The following is a 20233-nucleotide window of genomic DNA, read 5'->3' on the forward strand; positions in this document are numbered from 1 at the left end:
TTCTGGCCGTTTTCTGTATATGTGGTGCTGGGGAATCGAACCTAGGGCCTCGTGTATCCGAGGCAGGCACTCTTGCCACTAGGCTATATCCCCAGCCCTATGCTAACTTCTTAATCATTTCTGAATTTTGGTCCATTTTCTTAGGTTTTTTTTGTTGTTGTTGTTGTTGTTTTTTGGCCAGTCCTGGGGCTTGGACTCAGGGCCTGAGCACTGTCCCTGGCTTCCTTTTGCTCAAGGCTAGCACTCTGCCACTTGAGCCACAGCGCCACTTCTGGCCATTTTCTGTATATGTGGTGCTGGGGAATCGAACCTAGGGCCTCATGTATACGAGGCAGGCACTGTTGCCATTAGGCCATATCCCCAGCCCCATGTTTGTTTGTTTTTTGTCTTTTGCCAGTCCTGGGTCTTGGACTCAGGACCTGAGCACTGTCCCTGGCTTCTCTTTGCTCAAGCCTAGCACTCTGCCACTTGAGCCACAGCGCCCCTTCTGGCAGTTTTCTGTATATGAGGTGCTGGGGAATCGAACCCAGGGCTTCATGTATACGAGGCAAGCACTCTTGCCACTAGGCCATATCCCCAGCCCCTTAAATTAGATTTTAATAGTAAAAGAAAATAGGTTGATTGAAAAGGTCATAAAGCCCCCAGGTAGAAAATATAGCCACCAGATGAATAAAAGATGCAGAGAATTAATTTTAGATCTAAGGCCTCTATATTTAAAATGAAATATAGCTAAGGTTGTAGTCCCAGCTATTTGAGGGGCTAAAGTTGGCGGATCACTTAAGTCCAGGGATTTGCAGCCAGCCTGGAGCAATATAGCAAGACCGCCACATGCCACACTCCCCATCTCAAAAATGAATTAATTCATCAGAAATAAAAATGAGATCTAAAGTATTGATTACAAAACATTCTCTCATCAACAAGAGACCACTGTCTTCTACATGGTTCCTTTAGTGGTGGTGGTAAAAATTGTTTTGGGAGGACACCATTGCAGGGAAAACAAAGAAGAGTTTAGATGAAAACAAGTCTGTCTGGGAAAAGCAAACAGGCGGTGGAACTCAGGGCTGTGTCTACAGAAGAATGATTTATTTTCATGCAGGCATTGAGTCTTCTGAAACACTTGAAATCATACAAAAGAATTTCTCCTCCTGTGGACCTGGAGTACCAGTATATGTTGGAGCAGGTGATAACCCTGCCATCAGCTGCCCAGACCAGACTGCCTTTTCACTTAATATTATTTGGCACAGCACAGAACTTCTGGAAGATTCTCTGTATGTTAATTACCTTCTGATGGGTTTTAGTAAGTAGCCAACAAGTTGTTTTGTTCTGAAGCTAAACATCCTCTCCCCATTTCCTTCCCAGCTTCTGAGCTCAGTGAGAAGTCGCTTCCAACGCTGCTCTTAATCTCCAAGTTGATGAAGGTAATTGGTGGCAGCTTCTTTGTGCTCACTTCAGCCCTGAATGTGGGCTGGAGGTGCTCATACTTTCCTTTCCTTTCTCCTGAAGTTCTCGCTAGACACTCTCTATGTGTCTACCGCCAAGCATGTTTTCGAGAACAACCTGAAGCCCAGGCTTCTGAAATTAACCCATGCCAAGTCCTCGGTGCTCATGAACAAGGAAATAGCTAAGATCACGCAGACCATCGAGTCCTACCTGCTGTCGATAGTCAACCCGGAGTGGGCTGTTGCCATCGCCACAAGCCTCACCCAGGAAATCCCGGAAGGTACCTGAGCCTCCTTCCACTGGGGTCAGACTAGGGAGCCATCGCGTTGTTCCTTTGTGTTCCTTTTTCACAGTGCTAAGGATGCAACTCAGGGCTTTGTGCATGCCACACAAGCCCTTTAACAGTGAGCTCTGCCTTCAGCCCCAACTGTCGTCTTTTATTATTATTATTATTTTATTTATTTATTTATTTATTGCCAGTCCTGGGCCTTGGACTTAGGGCCTGAGCACTGTCCCTGGCTTCTTTTTGCTCAAGGCTAGCACTCTGCCACTTGAGCCACAGCACCAATTCTGGCCATTTTCTCTATATGTGGTGCTGAGGAATTGAACCCAGGGCTTCATGTATACAAGGCATCACTCTTGCCACTAGACCATATTCCCAGCCCCCCAACTGTCTTTTAAGGTTAAGACCTTCATTATGGATTTCTAAATATATGTGCCCTTCCTCTTCACTGTGGCATTGCTGAATGCTCCACAGCTCAGGTGACGCAGACATACTCCTTGGTAGTGTTAGATCAGAGTATGGGGACACAGGTGCTTGTAGGTGGGGATGTAAATGGACAAGGATTCCCTTGGGGGTTGACTTTAGGGCCTGGTGATTACCACGCAGGCCCTCTACAACCAATCCCCACCTTCCATCCCCTTTTTTTGCACTATTTTAAGAGAAAGTCTCACCTATCTGGACTCTGATCACAGGACAACAGGCTTGTGCCACCACACCGAGCCTTTCCCACCAGGGCTGTCCTGGAGCCTCCTCCCTCCCAATCTCGGCCTCCCACGCTGCTGGGATGGCAGGCACATAACATTATGCCCAGCTGTGAGTTCAGGGGGGCAGGTCCACCTGGGCTGGCCTCAAACTTCATTCCTCCTGTTTTCTATCCTTCTGTCCCATTTAACCTGATTTTTACTAAGTATTCCTTATAACTTAAAAATATCTGCAAGTTTCCCCAGGTGTGTGGGCAACACCTTGTATCCTACCTACTTAGAAAGTAAATTGGTAGGACCATGCAGAAAAATTGTCAAGGTCCCACTCAACCAATAAATTGCCTGTGCTACTTTGTGCTTGTCATGCCAACTATGAGGGAGCAAGAATAGACAGATTGTTAGCCAGGCGCCAGTGGCTAACACCTGTAATCCTCGCTACTTAGGAGGCTGAGATCTGAGGATTGTGATTCAGTCAGGCAGGTCAGGACAGTTCATGAGACTCTTATTTCCAATTAACTACCAGAAAATTGGAAGTGGAGTTATGGCTCAAGTGGTAGAGTGTTAGCCTGGAAGGAAAAAAAAGCTCAGGGACAGCACCTAGGCCCTGAGTTCAAGCCCCACAACTGATAAAAAAACAAAAAGAAGAGATGGATCAGGCTGGGAATGTAGCTTTGTGATAGAGTACTTGCCTCGCATGCATGAAGCCCTTGATTGGATTCCTCAGTACCACATACACAGAAAACACTGGAAGTGGTGCTATAGCTCAAGTGGTAGAGTGCTAGCCTTAAACAAAAAAAATAAATAAATAAAGCTCAGGGACAGTGCCCAGGCCCTGAGTTCAAGCCCCAGCACTGGCAAAAAGAAAAAAAAAAAAAGAATAAACGGATAGTAGACAAAACCAATCTAAGGAACAATAAAACCTTATTTTAAAAAATCACTAAAGCAGAAGGGGTAGGAGGCATGGTTCAAGTGGTAGGGCACCTGCCTTAAAGACACCAAACCCTGAGTTCAAATCCCAGTACTGCAAAAGCAATTTTTTTCCTTTGGTTAACATATGTTATGTTGGGGCTGGGGATATGGCCTAGTGGCAAGAGTGCTTGCCTCGTATACATGAGGCCCTGGGTTCGATTCCCCAGCACCACATATACAGAAAATGGCCAGAAGTGGCGCTGTGGCTCAAGTGGCAGAGTGCTAGCCTTGAGCAAGAAGAAGCCAGGGACAGTGCTCAGGCCCTGAGTCCAAGCCCCAGGACTGGCCAAAAAAACAAACAAACATATGTTATGTTTATTCAGATTAGCCCATGAATCTTTTTATCGTTTCAGGTCCTTTCAAGATGTATAGTTTGAAGTTCTGCCTTGATTTAGCTCAGAGATGGCTGCAGAACATCCCTTCTCAGGTAGGTGTGAACTAGAACACTGAGCACTCCTCTGTTTACTGGAAGCTGTGCTTGCTTGGCAGTGGTCAAACCTTCAGCTGTGTGACCACAGTTATAACTGAGGGTTGATAAAAATGAATTCTTAGCATTCCCTGAGAATGGCAAAATAAGGGTGTGTGTTCTTTTTTAAGTTATAACATTTCATTAAGTAGTTGTACAAAGGACTTGCCAGTCAACAAAGCAGTTTATGAATGCAGAGTGCCTTTCATCCAGTGTCACCCCATTCAACTCGCCACCTCTCCCACCCCATCTCTTCCCTGACTTTTCTTTTGTTTTGTTTTGTTTTTTGCCAGTCCTGGGGCTTTAACTCAGGGCCTGGGCACTGTCCCTGGCTTCCTTTTGCTCAATGCTAGCACTCTGTCTCTTGAGCCACAGAGCCACTTCCAGCTTTTTCTATATATGTGGTGCTGAGGAATCGAACCCAGGGCTTCATGTATACGAGGCGAGCACTTTACCACTAGGCCATATTCCCAGCCCCTCCCTGACTTTTCTTAATTTTTAGTTAAAGCATTGTTTTTTTGCCCTTTGCCAAAGCAGTTTGCGTATACAACACATCTTGATCTGTGCCATCCCTTCAAACTCATCAGTCCCCTTCAACCCTCCCCTTCCCTTATTTTTCTGTTTTGTGGTATATACAGTAAATTCCTGCCTGCATTCTACTTCCTTCCCCTGTTCATTCTTCTGCACCTGCTTCTTGCGAGTACCCATTTCCTGGTACTTATTTTCTTGGGCTTTGACAGTCTTTCTAAAGAATTCCACTATATAACTTCAGTTAATTCATATTTGGGTGTTTTACAAGGATGAAATGCGTGAAAAGGCACAGGCTTTGCTGAAGAAGCTTCATGTGCAGTTCCGGCGTTCCGGCACCGAAGCGGTGCTCATGGCCCACAGGCTGAACACTCCTGAGTACCTAAGGGCAATTGGAAAGCCTGCACACCTCATTGTTAGCCTCTATGAGCATCCAAGCATAATTGAAAGGACACAGAATTCCTCTGGCAATGACTATCCTGGTGAGGACCAAACTCTTATTATTTTGGTTCAAGAAGACCTATCGTTTTGATTCCCAATTGCCTTACACTAAAAATCTGGGGTTTTCTTGTATGATATTCTTCGCCTTGGATTTCTTAGATATTCACACCGTAGCTAAAGAAATTGCTGAAGTCAATGAAGTTAACTTAGAGAAAATCTGGGACATGTTGTTGGAAAAATGGCTGTGTCCCTCAACAACACCCAGGGAGGTGAGTGCTTACAGCCCCTGGGTTCGCTGTTAGGTGGGAACTGGGGGCTCTTCTCAAAGGCTGTTTGCCTCACATAACACAAGTCTTTAATTAGGGGCACAGACTCTTTAAAGAAAAAACTTTGGGGGAAAAAAAACAAAAAACTTTGGGGCTAGAGACATGGCTCCATGGTAGAGTGCCTGCCTAGCAAGTGTGAGGCCTGAGTTTAAACCCTAGCTTCCATAATGTTCATTATTCAACTTTTCCCCCTGGCTCTGGGATCTAGTTAGGATGTCGCTTTGCATTTATTTGTCATATCTTTAATCTGGTTTGTTTTCTTATCTTCCCAAAGAAACCATCAGAATTATTTGAATATCAAGAAGATGAAACACTACGAAGGTACCATTCTCCTTTTGTTCTGTTGACCATTAGATACTCAATAAGAATCCCATCAATAATATTACAGAGGTTGGATGTTAAAAGACTTTCTGCAGTGCCTATGTGCAGCCGATCATATAAAATAATCAAATCTCTGAAAAAATTAATTCATTGATATGTATCTCTTATGTGTTTACACGCACAGGCTGCGTGCATTCCTGTTAGAGACAGGTAAGGTAAAATAACTAAGATCTAGGATCCTGCCAGTGTTGGGTTTCTAGGACTCCTTAAGCAGAGCAGAGGGTAAATCTCAAGCCAAGTCTGCTCTCTTACCAGAGTAGGCTGGGGTGGCTAAAATATGGTCCACCAGATCTTTGTCCTTCTAAGGCTGAAACCAAGAAAGACATGTTGCTTTCATCCGTTTGCTCATGGCTTTGCTCTCTTTTGAGACTATCGCAAGTCCTGAATCAGAAAGGACATAATCATCCATTACTGATGCTTGGCACATACACAGAGAAGGGTGTGGTGGCATGCATGCCAGCTTTTTGACATTCCTGATCTAGACCAAAAGCCAGTCAAGTAACCTGAGACTCTACACCCTGCCTTGATCTTAGAGATCTGATAATTAGGAAACTAGCCCAGGCTAGCTTTGGACTTGCCATGTGGCTGGGTTAGCACTTCCTTAGCACTTCTCCCTGTCCTTTCTCTCCCAAGTGGTAGTGGGGAACCCAGGACCTTGTGCTTGCTAGGCAAGCACTTTAAACTGAAGCCATGCCCCCAGTTTTCTTGCCTAGTCTCTAAGCAAGAGATGGCTCCTGGTCTTTCTGACTGAACAAATCATATGCAAAGCCTTAGAACAAAGCAATTCAAAGAGAGAAAATAAATCCCCAACAAAGATTAGAAGCAACTTGCTGTCTTTTCCAGTGGCAGCTCCATGGTATACCTTCTCCAGTTGGCCTGCTCCCTTCGGCCATTCCTCCAAGTCCTCCAGCCCTGAGGCTAGAGGTTGGAATGGGCCACTTGCAAGGTCCTGGGTTCTATCAAAACAGAATTTTCCACTTGTAACATTCAGCATTTAAATGACCAAAATTGACAAGCTATTTTACAGATGAAAACCAGGCTGGATCCTGGTATTTACTGTGTATATTACTTTCCTTGGCTATGAAGGAACTTGAAAATACTTAACATTCTTGAACAGAGAATGCAAAAATGTCATTGAGCCATATCCTCTTGGCCTGTGTTTGGGATGTCCAAATGACTTACACTGTGGACAGAAACACAGGCTTCTGGTTTTGGTAATCTATCACTAAGTTCAACAATAAATTGAATTTTTGGTTTTTTACAGAGTTGTGTATCTCCTCCAGTCTCGTCCGATTGATGACAGTTCAAGAATGCTATTTGTGTTTGCAACATCAGATACAAGTGTAAGCTCTAGGCTGGGAATGTGACTCAATGGTAGAGTGCTTTCCTACCATGCATGAAGTCCCCAGTTCAATTCCCCAGTACCACATAACACAGAAAAAAAACAGAAGTGGCACTGTGGCTCAAGTGGTAGAGTGCTAGCCTACCCTTGAGTTTAAGCCCCAGGACTGGCAAAAAAAAAAAAAAGTGTAAGCTCTAGAAACTTCATCAAAACCCCTTGGGCTCAGCAATGCCTTGTTCTTTTCCTGTGTGCCTTACCAGATTGATTTCTTGAGTGAGTGTGAGATAAGGCTGGCTTGCATACTCATTCAAAGGTTATGTTACTCTGTAAACAAGGATTATTACATGCTCTACGTTCCATTTAGCACTGGCTTTTGTAATAGCTGCTGAGCTGAGTGAATGGTTCGCCCATTAATGGTTCCCACAGGCTCTGAGCAACTAACTCCCTAATCAGTCAACCTTCCGGACCTCAGGGGACCAATCTAGCCCTGAGAAAAATCTCCACCTTGTCCTTGTGCTTACATAACACTGTTTCCAGAGCCAACTTCTGTGCTACACTAACTCCTTTGACTTTCAGACTTTCACATATTGAAATGTCAAAATGTCTTTTTTTCCCCCTTAGTACTGAGGACTGACCCCAGGCTGTCAAGCTCTATAACACTTGATCTATTCCCCTGCTCTTTTTTTTTTGGCCAGTCCTGGGGCTTGGACTCAGGGCCTGAGCACTGTCCCTGGCTTCTTTTTGCTCAAGGCTAGCAATCTGCCACTTGAGCCACAGCGCCACTTCTGGCCGTTTTCTGTATATGTGGTGCTGGGGAATTGAACCCAGGGCCTCATGTATACGAGGCAAGCACTCTTGCCACTAGGCCATATCCCCAGCCCACATCCCCTGCTCTTTTTGCTATGAGTTTTTTGTTGTTGTTTTGCCTGAGCAGGTCTAAAACTGTGATCCTCCTCCATAGTTGGGATTATAGGTATTCACCAGGTACACATCTGTAATTCCACTTACGCTTATGCAGGAAATGTAAAGAAGAGGATCACCGTCCAGGCGGGCTAGGGCAAAAGGTGAAATCTTATTTGAGAAGTAACAAAAGGAAAAAGGAATGGGGGCATGGCTCAAGTGGTAATAAGGCTAAGGCCCTGAGTTCAAAGCTTAGTGCTGCAAAAAAAAAGGGGGGGGGGGCTAGTTACCTAAATTGAAGCTCATTTACCTAACTATATAGCATTTAGGTGTGCAACTCAACTCTCTTAAGGTTTTTTTTTTGTTTTTTTGTTGTTGTTTTTTTTAACAGACATTAGGCACACGCCAGCCAACTTTTTCTTACAAAACACGAGCTCTTCAGTGTCTCCTGTATCTGGCTGATAAGGAAACTGTAGAATCTCTCTTCAAAAAACCTATTGGAGAAGTAAAGTAAGTAGTACTTGATTTGTTATTTCTTTGGAACTATGATTTTTGTTTTGTTTTGTTTTGTTTTCTTGTCTATGACCAGGACTCCAACTCTTGGCTGACTCTACACCTGAGCCTTGACTCCAACCCCTGAAGCTATGATTGCAAAGTCCTTTAATTCATTACATACACAGCTTTCAAGTAGCTGTATAAATATTCCATCGTCTTGTCTATCCTGGATATGTTGGCAAAAGGAGATAGGTCTTTGAGAACCTATGTCTCCATTGTTTCTTAGTAATGTTTAGAAACTAGATGTGTTATTCTTGCTTAAATTGATTTTTATCTAATATTCTGTTAACACATTTAGAAGGCAAAAATGGGCTTTTACCAATAAGCTGTCTCATCTCCTTTGGTACCTTATAAATCTTATAAACACCTCTATATTCCAGATCCTATTTGAAATGTATAACCTTCCTGGCGTCATTTGAGACACTGAACATCCCCATCACATATGAATTATTTTGCAACAGCCCTAAAGAAGGAATGATTAAGGGACTGTGGAAAAACCATAGTCACGAGTCACAGGTAGGAAGAATGATACAGGTACAGATATAGGCCTCCCACCTTTGCACACATTCCTGTATTCACCCACATGCCTGAAAGACAGACCCTTTGTCCTGAAGCAGGTCCGCTGCCCTTAGACCTTTGCTACTTTTCCTATTTAGTGGATCAATGGATGAGGCATTCTGGAATGTTCTCCTTTCTTCTCTAAAGCTCCTGGGTTGAAATCATTGCTACAAGCAAGAAAGAGAACTTTAGTACTCCCTCGCAAGGCCTGTCCACACAGAGCCTGGCCCCTCTAGAGTGAAATGTCGTTTCTAGTTGCCATGGGAACTTGGTCTTCAAGGCACTGGAGCGGGTAGGAGGCCAATACGCAAAATATTCTTCAATAGAAGTAGAATCAGCCAGACACAGGTGGCTCATACCTATAATCCTAGCTATACAAGAAACTGAGATCTAAGGATTGAGGTTAGAAGCTAGCTTGGCTAGACTAAACTTTAAGACTCTTATCTCAGATTAGCCATCAAAAAGCCAGAACTAGATGTGTAGCTCAAGTGTTAAGAGGGCCAACCTTCAGCGAAAAAGTCAGGAGATGGTATAAAGCCCTGAGTTCAAGCCCTGTACCAGCAGCAAAAGGAAAAAAAATGTAGAATCCATATCTGTTTCTTTCATGAGAAAGAGCCTTTATTGAAATGATGAATAGACATTTATAGTGCTGGGAATATGGCCTAGTGGTAAAGTGCTTGCCTTGTATACATGAAGCCCTGGGTTCGATTCCTCAGCACCACATATATAGAAAAAGCCGGAAGTGGCACTGTGGCTTAAGTGGTAGAGTGCTAGCCTTGAGCAAAAAGGAGCCAGGGACAGTGCTCAGGCCCCGAGTTCAAGCCTCAGGTCTGGCAAAAAAAAAAATAGACATTTGTAGATCATAAGTATATTTTATATTAAACTGCCTGACCTTTTCCAGAGGTGGTTAAATTTACTGGTGTCTTGAAGCAACATAACTTTGTTTTTTTTTTTTGGTCTTTTTGTCTTTTTTGTCTGTCGAGTGTTTAACTGGCATTTTGGCTTCAGGTGGTGAAGTTGGTGGCAGAGCTTTGCTTAGAATACAAAATCTATGATCTGCAGCTTTGGAACGGAATCTTGCAGAAACTTCTTGGCTTCAACATGGTGAGTAAAACAAGGTTTTCCACAAGTTGTGCTGTGCGGCCTTAGCACACCTTTCAGACTGGTGCCTGTGCAAACTCAACCACCAGCAATGCACTTCCTTAGTTGTTTGTTTTTTTCCAGTATTCAAGTACATGTAAGGGAACTTCTCTGCCAAAACTCATAGACATTGAGTTTCTACAGATATTCCTATTCAAACCTTGAAAATCTAGCATTTTTCCTGGTAGCAGTGGTTCATGCTTGTAATCCTATCTTCTCAAGAGGCTGGACTCTTGAGGATCTCAGTTGGCAGACAGATTCCCTAAGATTCTTATCTCCACTTAACTAGCAAAATATTGGAACTGGAGGTGTGGCTCAGGTGGTAGCATGCCAGCCAGATTCTAGTTAAAAAGAGAGGGAGACCCTGAGTTCGAGCTCTAGTACTATATGTGTATGTAAGTATACACACGTATATGTATATATATCCACATATATATGTGTGTGTGTGTTCCAGTATTTCATCTTGAAATGTTCCATTTTTACTGATCTTCAGAATTTCTTAAATTTGTTATTTATTTTTACAGATCTCTTATCTAAAGAAAGTTTTAAAAGCCATCTCTGGTATGCATTCATTATGGCAGGTATGTAGGTTTTTTTTCAAGTCAATGTCTTTAAACTTAGCCCTTGTACTTGCTGGCCTTGTGACTGCCAGGTGTACTGTACTAAGTGGTCAGCTGCTTGGTAAAGAACAGGGAGCACCAGCCCAAACACAGGCTGATGTCCCCAACCCTCAGCTTGCATTTCACCTCCTTGAAGACATTGCTTTCCTGCGTCCCTAGGCTCCTTTCTGTTGTTTATGCCCTCAAAATGCTATGTCTGTACTCTGACATTTGTGATTTTATGATTTATCTTAATTATTTGTGCCCCACCCACTGTAGCAAATCATTAAAAACAGATACTATGTCCTATTCATCTTTGCTAATTTCCCAAGTTGTGTGACCCGTAATCACTATATTATATAGAAATCGATCATTTATACCTATTTTGGTGAATTAGGACAGTGTAAGAGTATCAATATCTCAAACAGGGAGAGATCAAACTTAGGACTTTGGTCTTAGAATGGGTAGTTGAAGCTTTCTGTGTGCAGTACTGTGACTACAAAGTGAAGAGAGTTCACAGTACCCAGACCTGAGCCTGCAATGCGCTGTCTCCTCAGGTCCCCTACTTCAGCAAGGCCTGGCAGCACGTCGTCCGGATCCCTCTCCTCTCAGGTACTTCCTGTCCTGAAACACTGGCCGCAGTGGTTGGTACCCGAGTGCCTGTGTGTCATTATCGCTTTTCATTTGCAGCCTCTTGTCCTTTAAGACCTAATCAGTTATCAGACTGTTGTGAGAGTCTTGTCGCAGTCCTGGAGTAAGTAAACACTTTTCTCTTGCCAACAAAGTGGGAGTTGTTGCTTCTAAAATTATTTCTGAGCACAGTGGTCCCTTCCTACCTATAACCCTTGCCCATCTCCTAACCCATCCCTCTCTCCATCTCCCTTCCCCATCTCCTAACCTGCCCCCCTGCCTCCCCCTTCCCCATCTCCTAACTTGTCCCCCTACCTATGCTCCTTGCCCATTCCCCTTCACTATCCTTCTCATCCTTCCTTCAGTGGTTATGCTTTTGTGGTTTCAGTTACCTGTTATCGACTACAGTATGAAAATGTTAATGCAAATTTTCTTAAATAATTCATTAGATTTAAGTTGAGCACCATTGTAAGTAAAGTTATAAAAATCTCATGCCTTCCCCCAAGAATGGCAGCCTGTCCATGCTGTGTATACGACCTGCACACCCACTAGCCATCCTCCGCCTCTTGGGTGTCAGGTGGCTATGATGGTGTCACAGAGTTGGGCTTTAGCATAGGTAGGTATATTTGTGTAGAGGAAAAAAAACATGGTATGTATAGCGTTTTTTTCAGGCATTTACAACGGTTGTTAAGTATAGTTCCCAGGGGCCAGTAGCGAGCTGCTGTGATTCCTTTTTGTTGGGAAGTTAAGCATAACACTTGTTTTTATAATAAAATTCATAATTTTCATGATGGCTACTTTCCATGTAGTTTCCATTTCCTGGTAAATTGATATTCACTAAGTATTTTCTGATTTGAATACTAAAAGTCTACCCATCTGTAGACCTTTGGACAGTCAGGGTGGGGCCAGTAGCTGGGCTCCAGTGGGCAAATCTACTTACTCTCATAGAATGCTGTCAAGGACTCGAGTTATGTGGTATAAGCACGTATCAGATACCAGCACTTGGGGGTTGAAATTATTAAAAGTGTGGAGCTGTAACATGCGTCAGATTATTAACCCGTGACCTCTTCTCTCAAAGATGTCCTGTCTCAGACGATCTGGACATGATGGGAATCGCCAGGCAGTATGTACAGTTAGAGCTCCCCGCCTTTGCACTGGCTTGTCTTATGCTCATGCCCCACTCAGAGAAAAGACACCAGCAAATTAAGGTAAAGTGATGCCAGTCCTCTGGGACTAAGGGAATGGAGGGGCTTTTGTTGCCTGTGCCTCCCATCAGGTCCTGTTTCCTTCTCACCAGCCCTGTAAAGCGTGAGCGAGGTGGAGGGTTTGGCAGGAGGTAAGACAGGAAGGTACAACTGGCAGGTGTCTTAAAAGGGGATTGGGGGCTGGGAATATGGCCTAGTGGCAAGAGGGCTTGCCTGTATACATGAAGCCCTGGGTTCAATTCCCCAGCACCACATATATAGAAAACGGCCAGAAGTGAAGTGATGCTGTGGCTCAAGTGGCAGAGTGCTAGCCTTGAGCAAAAAGAAGCCAGAGACAGTGCTCAGGCCCTGAGTCCAAAGCCCAGGACTGGCAAAAGAAAAGAAAGAGGTGCGGGGGGGGGGGGGGGGGGAATTGTACCTTTATTCTTTTTTTGTTTTTGCTGGTCCAGGAGTTTGAACTCAGTGCCTGGGTGCTATCCCTGAGTTTTGTTGTTGTTGTTGTTGCTGCTGTTTGTGCCAGTCCTGGGGCTCGAACTCAGGTCCTAGGAACTGTCCCTGAGCTTTTTTTGTTCAAGGCTCGTGCTCTACCACTTGAGCCACACCACTTCTGGCTTTTTCTGTTTATGTGGTACTGAGGATTTGAACCCAGGGCTTCATGCATGCTAGGTAAGCACTCTACCACTAAGCCACATTCCCAGCACAGAATATGAACTCTCTTGATCCATACATCACCTCCTGTTGGTCCTCAGCTGAATCTAAGGAGAAACTGATGAGGAACTGGGCAAGATGGGAAAAGCTCCAAGAAAGCTTTAGCAACATCATTTGCCAAATGAGAGATAAAGAGAGAGAAGGAGTTATTATGTGTGGAAATTGAGCAAAACAAGAGTTTTGAAGACAGCACTTTTAAAAATAACTCACTCGGCCTGGGAATATGGCCTAGTGGTAGAGTGCTTGCCTTCTATACATGAAGCCTTGGGTTCGATTCCTCAGCACCACATATATAGTAAAAGCCAGAAGTGGCGTTGTGGCTCAAAAGGTAGAGTGCTAGCCTTGAGCAAAACGAAGCCAGGGACAGTGCTCAGACCCTGAGTTGACGCCCCAGGACTGGCAAAAAAACAAACAAAAAAACCCAACTCACTTTTCTTAATAATATGACACAAATATAACAAAGCAAATATTTTACTGTTATTTCCTCTACAGGTAGATAAGACATTAGGCAGAGAGCTGTCTAAATGAACATGTATGTTTTTATCGCATGTGGTCTATTAAATATATTTTCAAAGCCATCTGTACTTGTCTTTGACTTTTTTTCCTTTTGATTATTCATAGACACTTATCTCTTGTTGCTTTTGAACATTTCAGGATTTTTGTTGTTGTTTTTGTTTTTCCCCAGTCCTGGTGCTTGAACTCAGGGCCTGAGCACTTTCCCTGGCTTCTTTTTGCTCAAGGCTAGCACTCTGCCACTTGAGCCACAGCGCCACTTCTGGCTTTTTTCTATATATGTGGTACTGAGGAATCGAACCCAGGGCTTCACGTATAGGAGACGAGCATTCTTCCACTAGGCCATATTCCCAGCCTCATTTCAGGATTTAAATAGATTCCTTTTGGCACTTAAAAAACAAAATATCTGATAAATAGTTCTTTCTGTTTGAATAAGTAGTTGTAAGATACCTTTTTCCCCCTTGTTTAAGTAATTTTTTAATGATAAAAGTGCTTTTTATTCTATATTAGAAATGCTTTAAAATACTTCTGACTTTAAAATGCTAACCTGCCAGACTTGACAGAAATTAGTAGTAATGATGCTTTTTTAAATGATGCTTTGATATTTTTTTCCCCTAGAAATTTCTGGACTCGTGCAATCCTCAGATCATTTTGCAGCAATTAGAAGAACAGATGAACACTGGCCAGTTAGCAGGATTTTCATACCAAGTAAGAGGCAATTGAATCTTATTTTGCTAGAAACTCAATTCCAGAAGGTAATCACTTTCACCAAAATAAGATTAAGATGGAACCTACTATCTCTATAAAAGCATGTACATAAAACCTCAGCAGTTCTGGATGCTGGTGACTCACACTTTTCATCCTAGCTGAGATCTGAGGTACGTGGTTCGAAGCCAGCCGGGGCAGGAAAGGTGTGAAACTCTTACCTGCATTTAACCACCTAAAAAACAGAAGTGGAACTGTGGCTCAAAATGGTAGAGCATTAATTAGCTGAGAGTACAAAAGCTCAGAGACAGTGCTCAGGCCCTGATCAAGTCCCATGATCAAGAGCTCAAGTCCCATGATCGACAAAAATTTTAAAGATAAAAAACCTCAGTTTTGTTGTTTTTAATGCTGTCTTGTTTCCTGCTGTGCAAAGTGGAATATTTATAGTCTTAAATGCTTAAATGCTTGTAATTGTGACAAATCAAGTCCCCAAGTACTTAGCATTAGCTTTGTTTATTTTCTGTGTTCTACCCTGTGGAGCAAACCTCCTCTCTTCTAGCCTCACAGGAAGAAAATGTAATTCATGGTTTTTGTTTGTTTGTTTGTTTTTGCCAGTCCTGGGGCCTGAACTCAGGGCCTGAGCACTGTCCCTGGCTTCTCTTTGCTCAAGGCTAGCACTCTACCACTTGAGACATAGTGCCACTTCTGGCTTTTTCTGTTTTATGTGAGGTTGAGGAATCAAACTCAGGGCTTCATGCATGCTAGGCAAGCACTCTACAACTAAGCCACATTCCCAGCCTGAAAGTATAGTTCTGATGGAATAATATTTCAACTTCTGGTTGTGAAAATATTTTGGAATCAAATAAGAAGACTTGGAATTTAAATTTTTTTAAATTTAATTTGTCACTCTACAGATTAGAAGTCTGATTCTGAATAATATCATAAATAAGAAGGAGTTTGGGACTTTGGCAAAGACAAAATACTTCCAACTGTTGAAGTTGCATATGATAAATACTAACAACATCATGGAACTGGTCAACTATTTGGCAGATGATGTAAGGTAAGTCAATATAGTATGTGTGGGTCCAACTTACTGTTCAATTTCATTAAAATGTGGCCTTATTTTAGAAGAAGTTATCAGACAATGGTAGAGCTCTGTGGTTGTAACTGAAAATTGCGTTATGAAGCTATACCATTACTGTTTACTGTCTTGCAATCCAAACCCTTAGAACATGAACCTGGAATCAGATCATTCAACAAGTGGCCTAAATCCTCCAAATAGTTGTCTGACAGCTGGGCACTGGTTCCTCACGCCTATCTAGCTACTCAGAAGAATGAGATCTGAGGATCATAGTTCAAAGCAAGCCATGGTAGGAAAGTCAAACTCTTATCTCCAGTGAACTACGGAGAGCTAGGAGTTGAGCTCTGAGTGGCTCAAGTGTAGAGTGCTAGCCTAGAGAGGAAAAACTCAAGGACATTGTCAAGAACTAGTTCAAGCCACAGGGCCTGCAGGGGGGAAAAAAAGTGTCTGACAATCCTGCCTCAAACCCTAAATTACAGATTTATTCCTTCCATGCTTGCTCAGAGCATGGAGGGCTTTATTGTAGCATGTAGTTTTTACTAATCTTGCTTGTTGACTCTTCCTGCACCCACAGGATCAACAACCATAAGCATGTTGGCATAGAGGAGGAGGGGCAGGGACAGAAATGAAAGGTAGAAAGGGTAAGGAAGACATGGCCCGATACTCAGTAAGACAAGTAGGTTAGATCATGGTGCTTACTGAGTCCATTCCTGCATCTGCTCAGTGGTGCTAGTCACTCCGGAAGCAGCCCTCTCTCCTCACCATGCATTTTTCTCTGCTTATTTATCCTGTGTTCATTGTCATTTATGGATAAGAATTGAAGTATAGGGCTGGGGATATAGCCTAGTGGCAAGAGTGCCTGCCTCATATACACGAGGCCCTAGGTTCGATTCCCCAGCACCACATATACAGAAAATGGCCAGAAGTGGCGCTGTGGCTCAAGTGGCAGAGTGCTAGCCTTGAGCGGGAAGAAGCCAGGGACAGTTCTCAGGCCCTGAGTCCAAGGCCCAGGACTGGCCAAAAAAAAAAGAATTGAAGTATATAGTTTGGTACCTTTTGACCTCAGTATGCACCTGTAAAGCTTGTCCCTATAATCAAGAGGACAAACATTGGTCACTCCCAAGTGTTTCTTCATGCCACACTTTTCCTTTCTGGTTCCTTAGTTTAGACGAAGCAGCAGCCTTGATCACAGAATATTCAAAGCATTATGGGAAACCTGTGCCTGCAGCTGCAGCCCCCTGTGAAATCCTGAAGGTAATGTCAGCTCATAGCCACTAAGGTTCAGCTCAGCCTTTTCTGATATCCTGACATCAATGTGTTTTTATATGTGTGTAAAAATACACATCATGCCAGGTACCAGTGGCTCACACCTGTAAATCCTAGCTACTTAGCCTGAGATCTGAGGATTGAGGTTTGAAGCCAGCCGGGGCAGGAAAGTCTTATCTCCAATAAACTACTCAAAAGAATCTGGAACGGGCTGGGGATATGGCATAGTGGCAAGAGTGCCTGCCTCATATACATGAGGCCCTGGGTTCGATTCCCCAGCACCACATATACAGAAAATGGCCAGAAGTGGCGCTGTGGCTCAAGTGGCAGAGTGCTACCCTTGAGCAAAAAGAAGCCAGGGACAGTGCTCAGGCCCTGAGTCCAAGCCCCAGAACTGGCCAAAAAAAAAAAAAAAGAATCTGGAAGTAGAACTGTGGGGCAAGTGGTAGAGCACTTGCCTTGAGCAAAAGAAACTCAGGGTCAATGCCTAGCTCCTGGACCAGCAAAAATATACATCACATATCACTTAAAACATTTTGAGAGATGTCAGTGTATTTACACAAACCTAAAAGATTCTGGTCAGCAATGAACAGACAGTAAACACAAGATGTACAAGCTGTGACACATTCTTACAATAGGCTTCTTCATTAAAGTAAGAATACATGCTAAAATAATGACTAAACAGTATGTGAAAAAAGTACACAAACTACTAAAAGTGTTATGTGTGGTCCATGATGTGATGTGTTTTTATATGACTGGCGGCACAGTAAATTTCTTCCCACAGCATCACAGGGTCACAGGTAATGCCTTGTCGTAAGGCATTGTAATGGCTATGGCGTCACTATATGACAGGAACTTTTTAGTTCCCTTATAATCTGTAGGATCACTTGTTTGTGTTTATAGCCCACTGTTGACCGAAGTCATTGTGCTGCATCATTTCCTGCATTGAGTTGGGGAGGGAGTTTTCAGATCTGGACCTGTGGTCTCAGGGGCTCTCCAGCCTATGATTCCTTACCAAGTAGAGTTCCTAATACCAAAACAAGTGCACAACTCAGTTCTTTTTAAGACTGATTACTATCATGCCTCGGTATTCATTACTTTTATTTCCTTTTTAATTTCCTGAGATACATATGCATGCGCGTGCACACACACATTCACTTTAGGAAGAAGAAGCAGTAGATTTCCTAAAAGCATATTTTGGAGTATATCCTCATCACGATTTTTAAGTTGAGAATACGTACAAAGGAACTGAGATTGCAGCTCCAGCAGTAGAGCACCTGTCTAGGACATATGAGGCCCTGAGCTCAATCCCTTCTACTCCCAAAAGAAAAAAATAATAATAATAAAAGCATATAAGTTACTTGTACACCTATTTTGAACTTAAATGTAAAATCAAGTTTTGGTAGGGTTTTCTTTTTTTCTGGTTGGGTTTTTGTTTTATTTTTGTTTTTTGCCAGTCCTGGGACTTGAACTCAAATGTAAAATCAAGTTTTGGTAGGGTTTTCTTTTTTTCTGGTTGGGTTTTTGTTTTATTTTTGTTTTTTGCCAGTCCTGGGACTTGAACTCAGTGCATGGGGGCTGTCCCTGAGCTTTCTGCTCAAGGCTAGCAATCTACCACTTGAGCCACAGTACCATTTTCAGCCTTTCCTGAGTAGTTTATTAGAGATAAGAGTCTCATGGACTTTTCTTCCTGGGCTGGCTTTAAACTGTGATACTCAATCTCAGCCTCTTGAGTAGCTAGTATCACAGGAGTGACTGCTAGTGCTCGGCAAGTTTTGGTAGTTTTTTTTGACATGTTTGTTTTTGTCCTTGAATCCTGATCAGGCCTATTAAAATAGCATACATTTTGCTAACTCTGTAAGTGTTCACTTCTAGTCAGTTGTGCTTCATGGCTGTACTATTCAGACCTTTTGTTGCTACGACAAGGACTTGAAAGTTTTTTGTTTGGTTTTTGTTTTTTTGTACTTGAAAGTTTAAAGCAGGAAAGAAGTTTGAGAAGTTCCAGCCCCTGGCCAAGTTTTGCATTGCTTATGTAAGGATGTAGTAGAGGAAGGACCTGCTAATCTCATGGCACTCCCCAATCAAAGAGAAGCAGGAAGTGGTGGGACAGGATGTATCCTTCAGATCCCCCTCCCTGCTGAGCTCTTCCTCCAGCTAGGCACCACCTCCTAGTTCCAGTGGACTCATCCATTGGTGAAGTTAAAACCCTCCAAATCTGAAGCCTCCTCTCCACCAGACCTTCGGCCCAGGAACTTTCTGGAGGAACCCTTCAGATCCAACCATGACACCATGATAATCTTTTCAAAAGAGGAAGACTGATTCAGAGACAAATTCTCTCTGTCCTACCTGTCTAAACTGCAAAATAATTTTTCATGTGGATTTTGTGACTCTAGTTAAGTGATGTTCTGTAGTTTATCTGGCCTTTTTCTGTTTTAAAAACTGACACCTAAAATGCATTTGTTTTTCTTTCCGTTTAGATGTTTCTTAATGGATCCTGATAAATCATCAAACCACTTTCTAAAGGAGGGAAATTTGAGTTCTGCTACTGTTTCAAACAATTTAATAAGTTTGAGAATTTCCTGAAATATTAACTTATTAAAACTGTAAACTACATTTAAAAACTTGATTCATTTTTCAATTGTACATCCTATGTGTCCCAGCTATTTGTTAAATATTATACAGCACTAGCCACAACACTCAATTTTAGCATAATTGCCCCACAAATAACTTTAACCTGAATTAATAAATACTTTCATTCCCGGTCTTTCATATAATTTTTAGACTCAATTTCTTATACCATGCTTTAAGTAAACAAAGCGCAAAAACAGCCTATTCTTCCCCTCATAAAAAATAAATGTGCTGATCTTCTTAGGCATGTTCTAAGTCAATGTTTGTATACTTTTAGTTATAGGGTATATCAGTCAATGGCCAGACAAAGCTTCAAACCACCCTGACAGGCCAAGCAGGAAAAGGTTCACTCACAGGGTATTAAAAACATGAGGCCCAGGGCTGGGGATATGGCCTAGTGGCAAGAGTGCTTGCCTTGTATACATGAAGCCCTGGGTTCAATTTCCCCAGCACCACATATACAGAAAACGGCCAGAAGTGGCACTGTGGCTCAAGTGGCAGAGTGCTAACATTGAGCAAAAAGAAACCAGGGACAGTGCTCAGGCCCTGAGTCCAAGCCCCAGGACTGGCAAAAAAAAAAAAAGAACATGAAGCCCTGAGTTCAAATGTCAGTACCAGCACTAAAAATAAAAATAGATAAAATGGTTCATTTTAACCCAGCCCTGTAGCATATACCTGTAATCCCCATAAGATGAGGGAGAATAGTAAGTTCAGACTGTCTCAAGAAGTTCATTTTATGTTGTGTGTTTCATCTGAAAAAATAAGGCAAGAAAGATTTGAGCTTCTGAGAGCTAGCATGGACATATTTTGTGCTACTCCTCTTGCTAAGTGAAGCTAGAAACTCTGCCCATGAGGAGACTGAAAGGTA

At 42.8% G+C, this 20233-nt stretch overlaps 1 protein-coding gene across 3 annotated transcripts in view; it reads left to right on the top strand.

Moving 5' to 3' along the window:
- The window catches only part of Kntc1 (kinetochore associated 1), an 86911-nt gene extending 67562 nt beyond the window's left edge, over nucleotides 1-19349 (top strand). For all 3 annotated transcript variants that reach the window (XM_048343026.1, XM_048343029.1, XM_048343028.1), the window contains exons 46-64: nucleotides 1097-1268; nucleotides 1360-1418; nucleotides 1504-1720; nucleotides 3747-3820; nucleotides 4659-4869; nucleotides 4988-5097; nucleotides 5429-5475; nucleotides 6800-6878; nucleotides 8169-8287; nucleotides 8713-8848; nucleotides 9899-9994; nucleotides 10555-10611; nucleotides 11187-11241; nucleotides 11320-11383; nucleotides 12338-12467; nucleotides 14304-14393; nucleotides 15305-15450; nucleotides 16635-16725; nucleotides 19215-19349. In XM_048343026.1, coding sequence (XP_048198983.1) covers nucleotides 1097-1268; nucleotides 1360-1418; nucleotides 1504-1720; nucleotides 3747-3820; nucleotides 4659-4869; nucleotides 4988-5097; nucleotides 5429-5475; nucleotides 6800-6878; nucleotides 8169-8287; nucleotides 8713-8848; nucleotides 9899-9994; nucleotides 10555-10611; nucleotides 11187-11241; nucleotides 11320-11383; nucleotides 12338-12467; nucleotides 14304-14393; nucleotides 15305-15450; nucleotides 16635-16725; nucleotides 19215-19235 — 1974 coding nt within the window. In that variant the 3' untranslated portion in view covers nucleotides 19236-19349. The remainder of the gene's footprint in view (nucleotides 1-1096; nucleotides 1269-1359; nucleotides 1419-1503; nucleotides 1721-3746; nucleotides 3821-4658; nucleotides 4870-4987; nucleotides 5098-5428; nucleotides 5476-6799; nucleotides 6879-8168; nucleotides 8288-8712; nucleotides 8849-9898; nucleotides 9995-10554; nucleotides 10612-11186; nucleotides 11242-11319; nucleotides 11384-12337; nucleotides 12468-14303; nucleotides 14394-15304; nucleotides 15451-16634; nucleotides 16726-19214) is intronic.
- Nucleotides 19350-20233: the final 884 nt, after the last annotated feature.

Source organism: Perognathus longimembris, chromosome 3 (assembly GCF_023159225.1).
Source record: "Perognathus longimembris pacificus isolate PPM17 chromosome 3, ASM2315922v1, whole genome shotgun sequence".
NCBI lineage: Eukaryota > Metazoa > Chordata > Mammalia > Rodentia > Heteromyidae > Perognathus > Perognathus longimembris.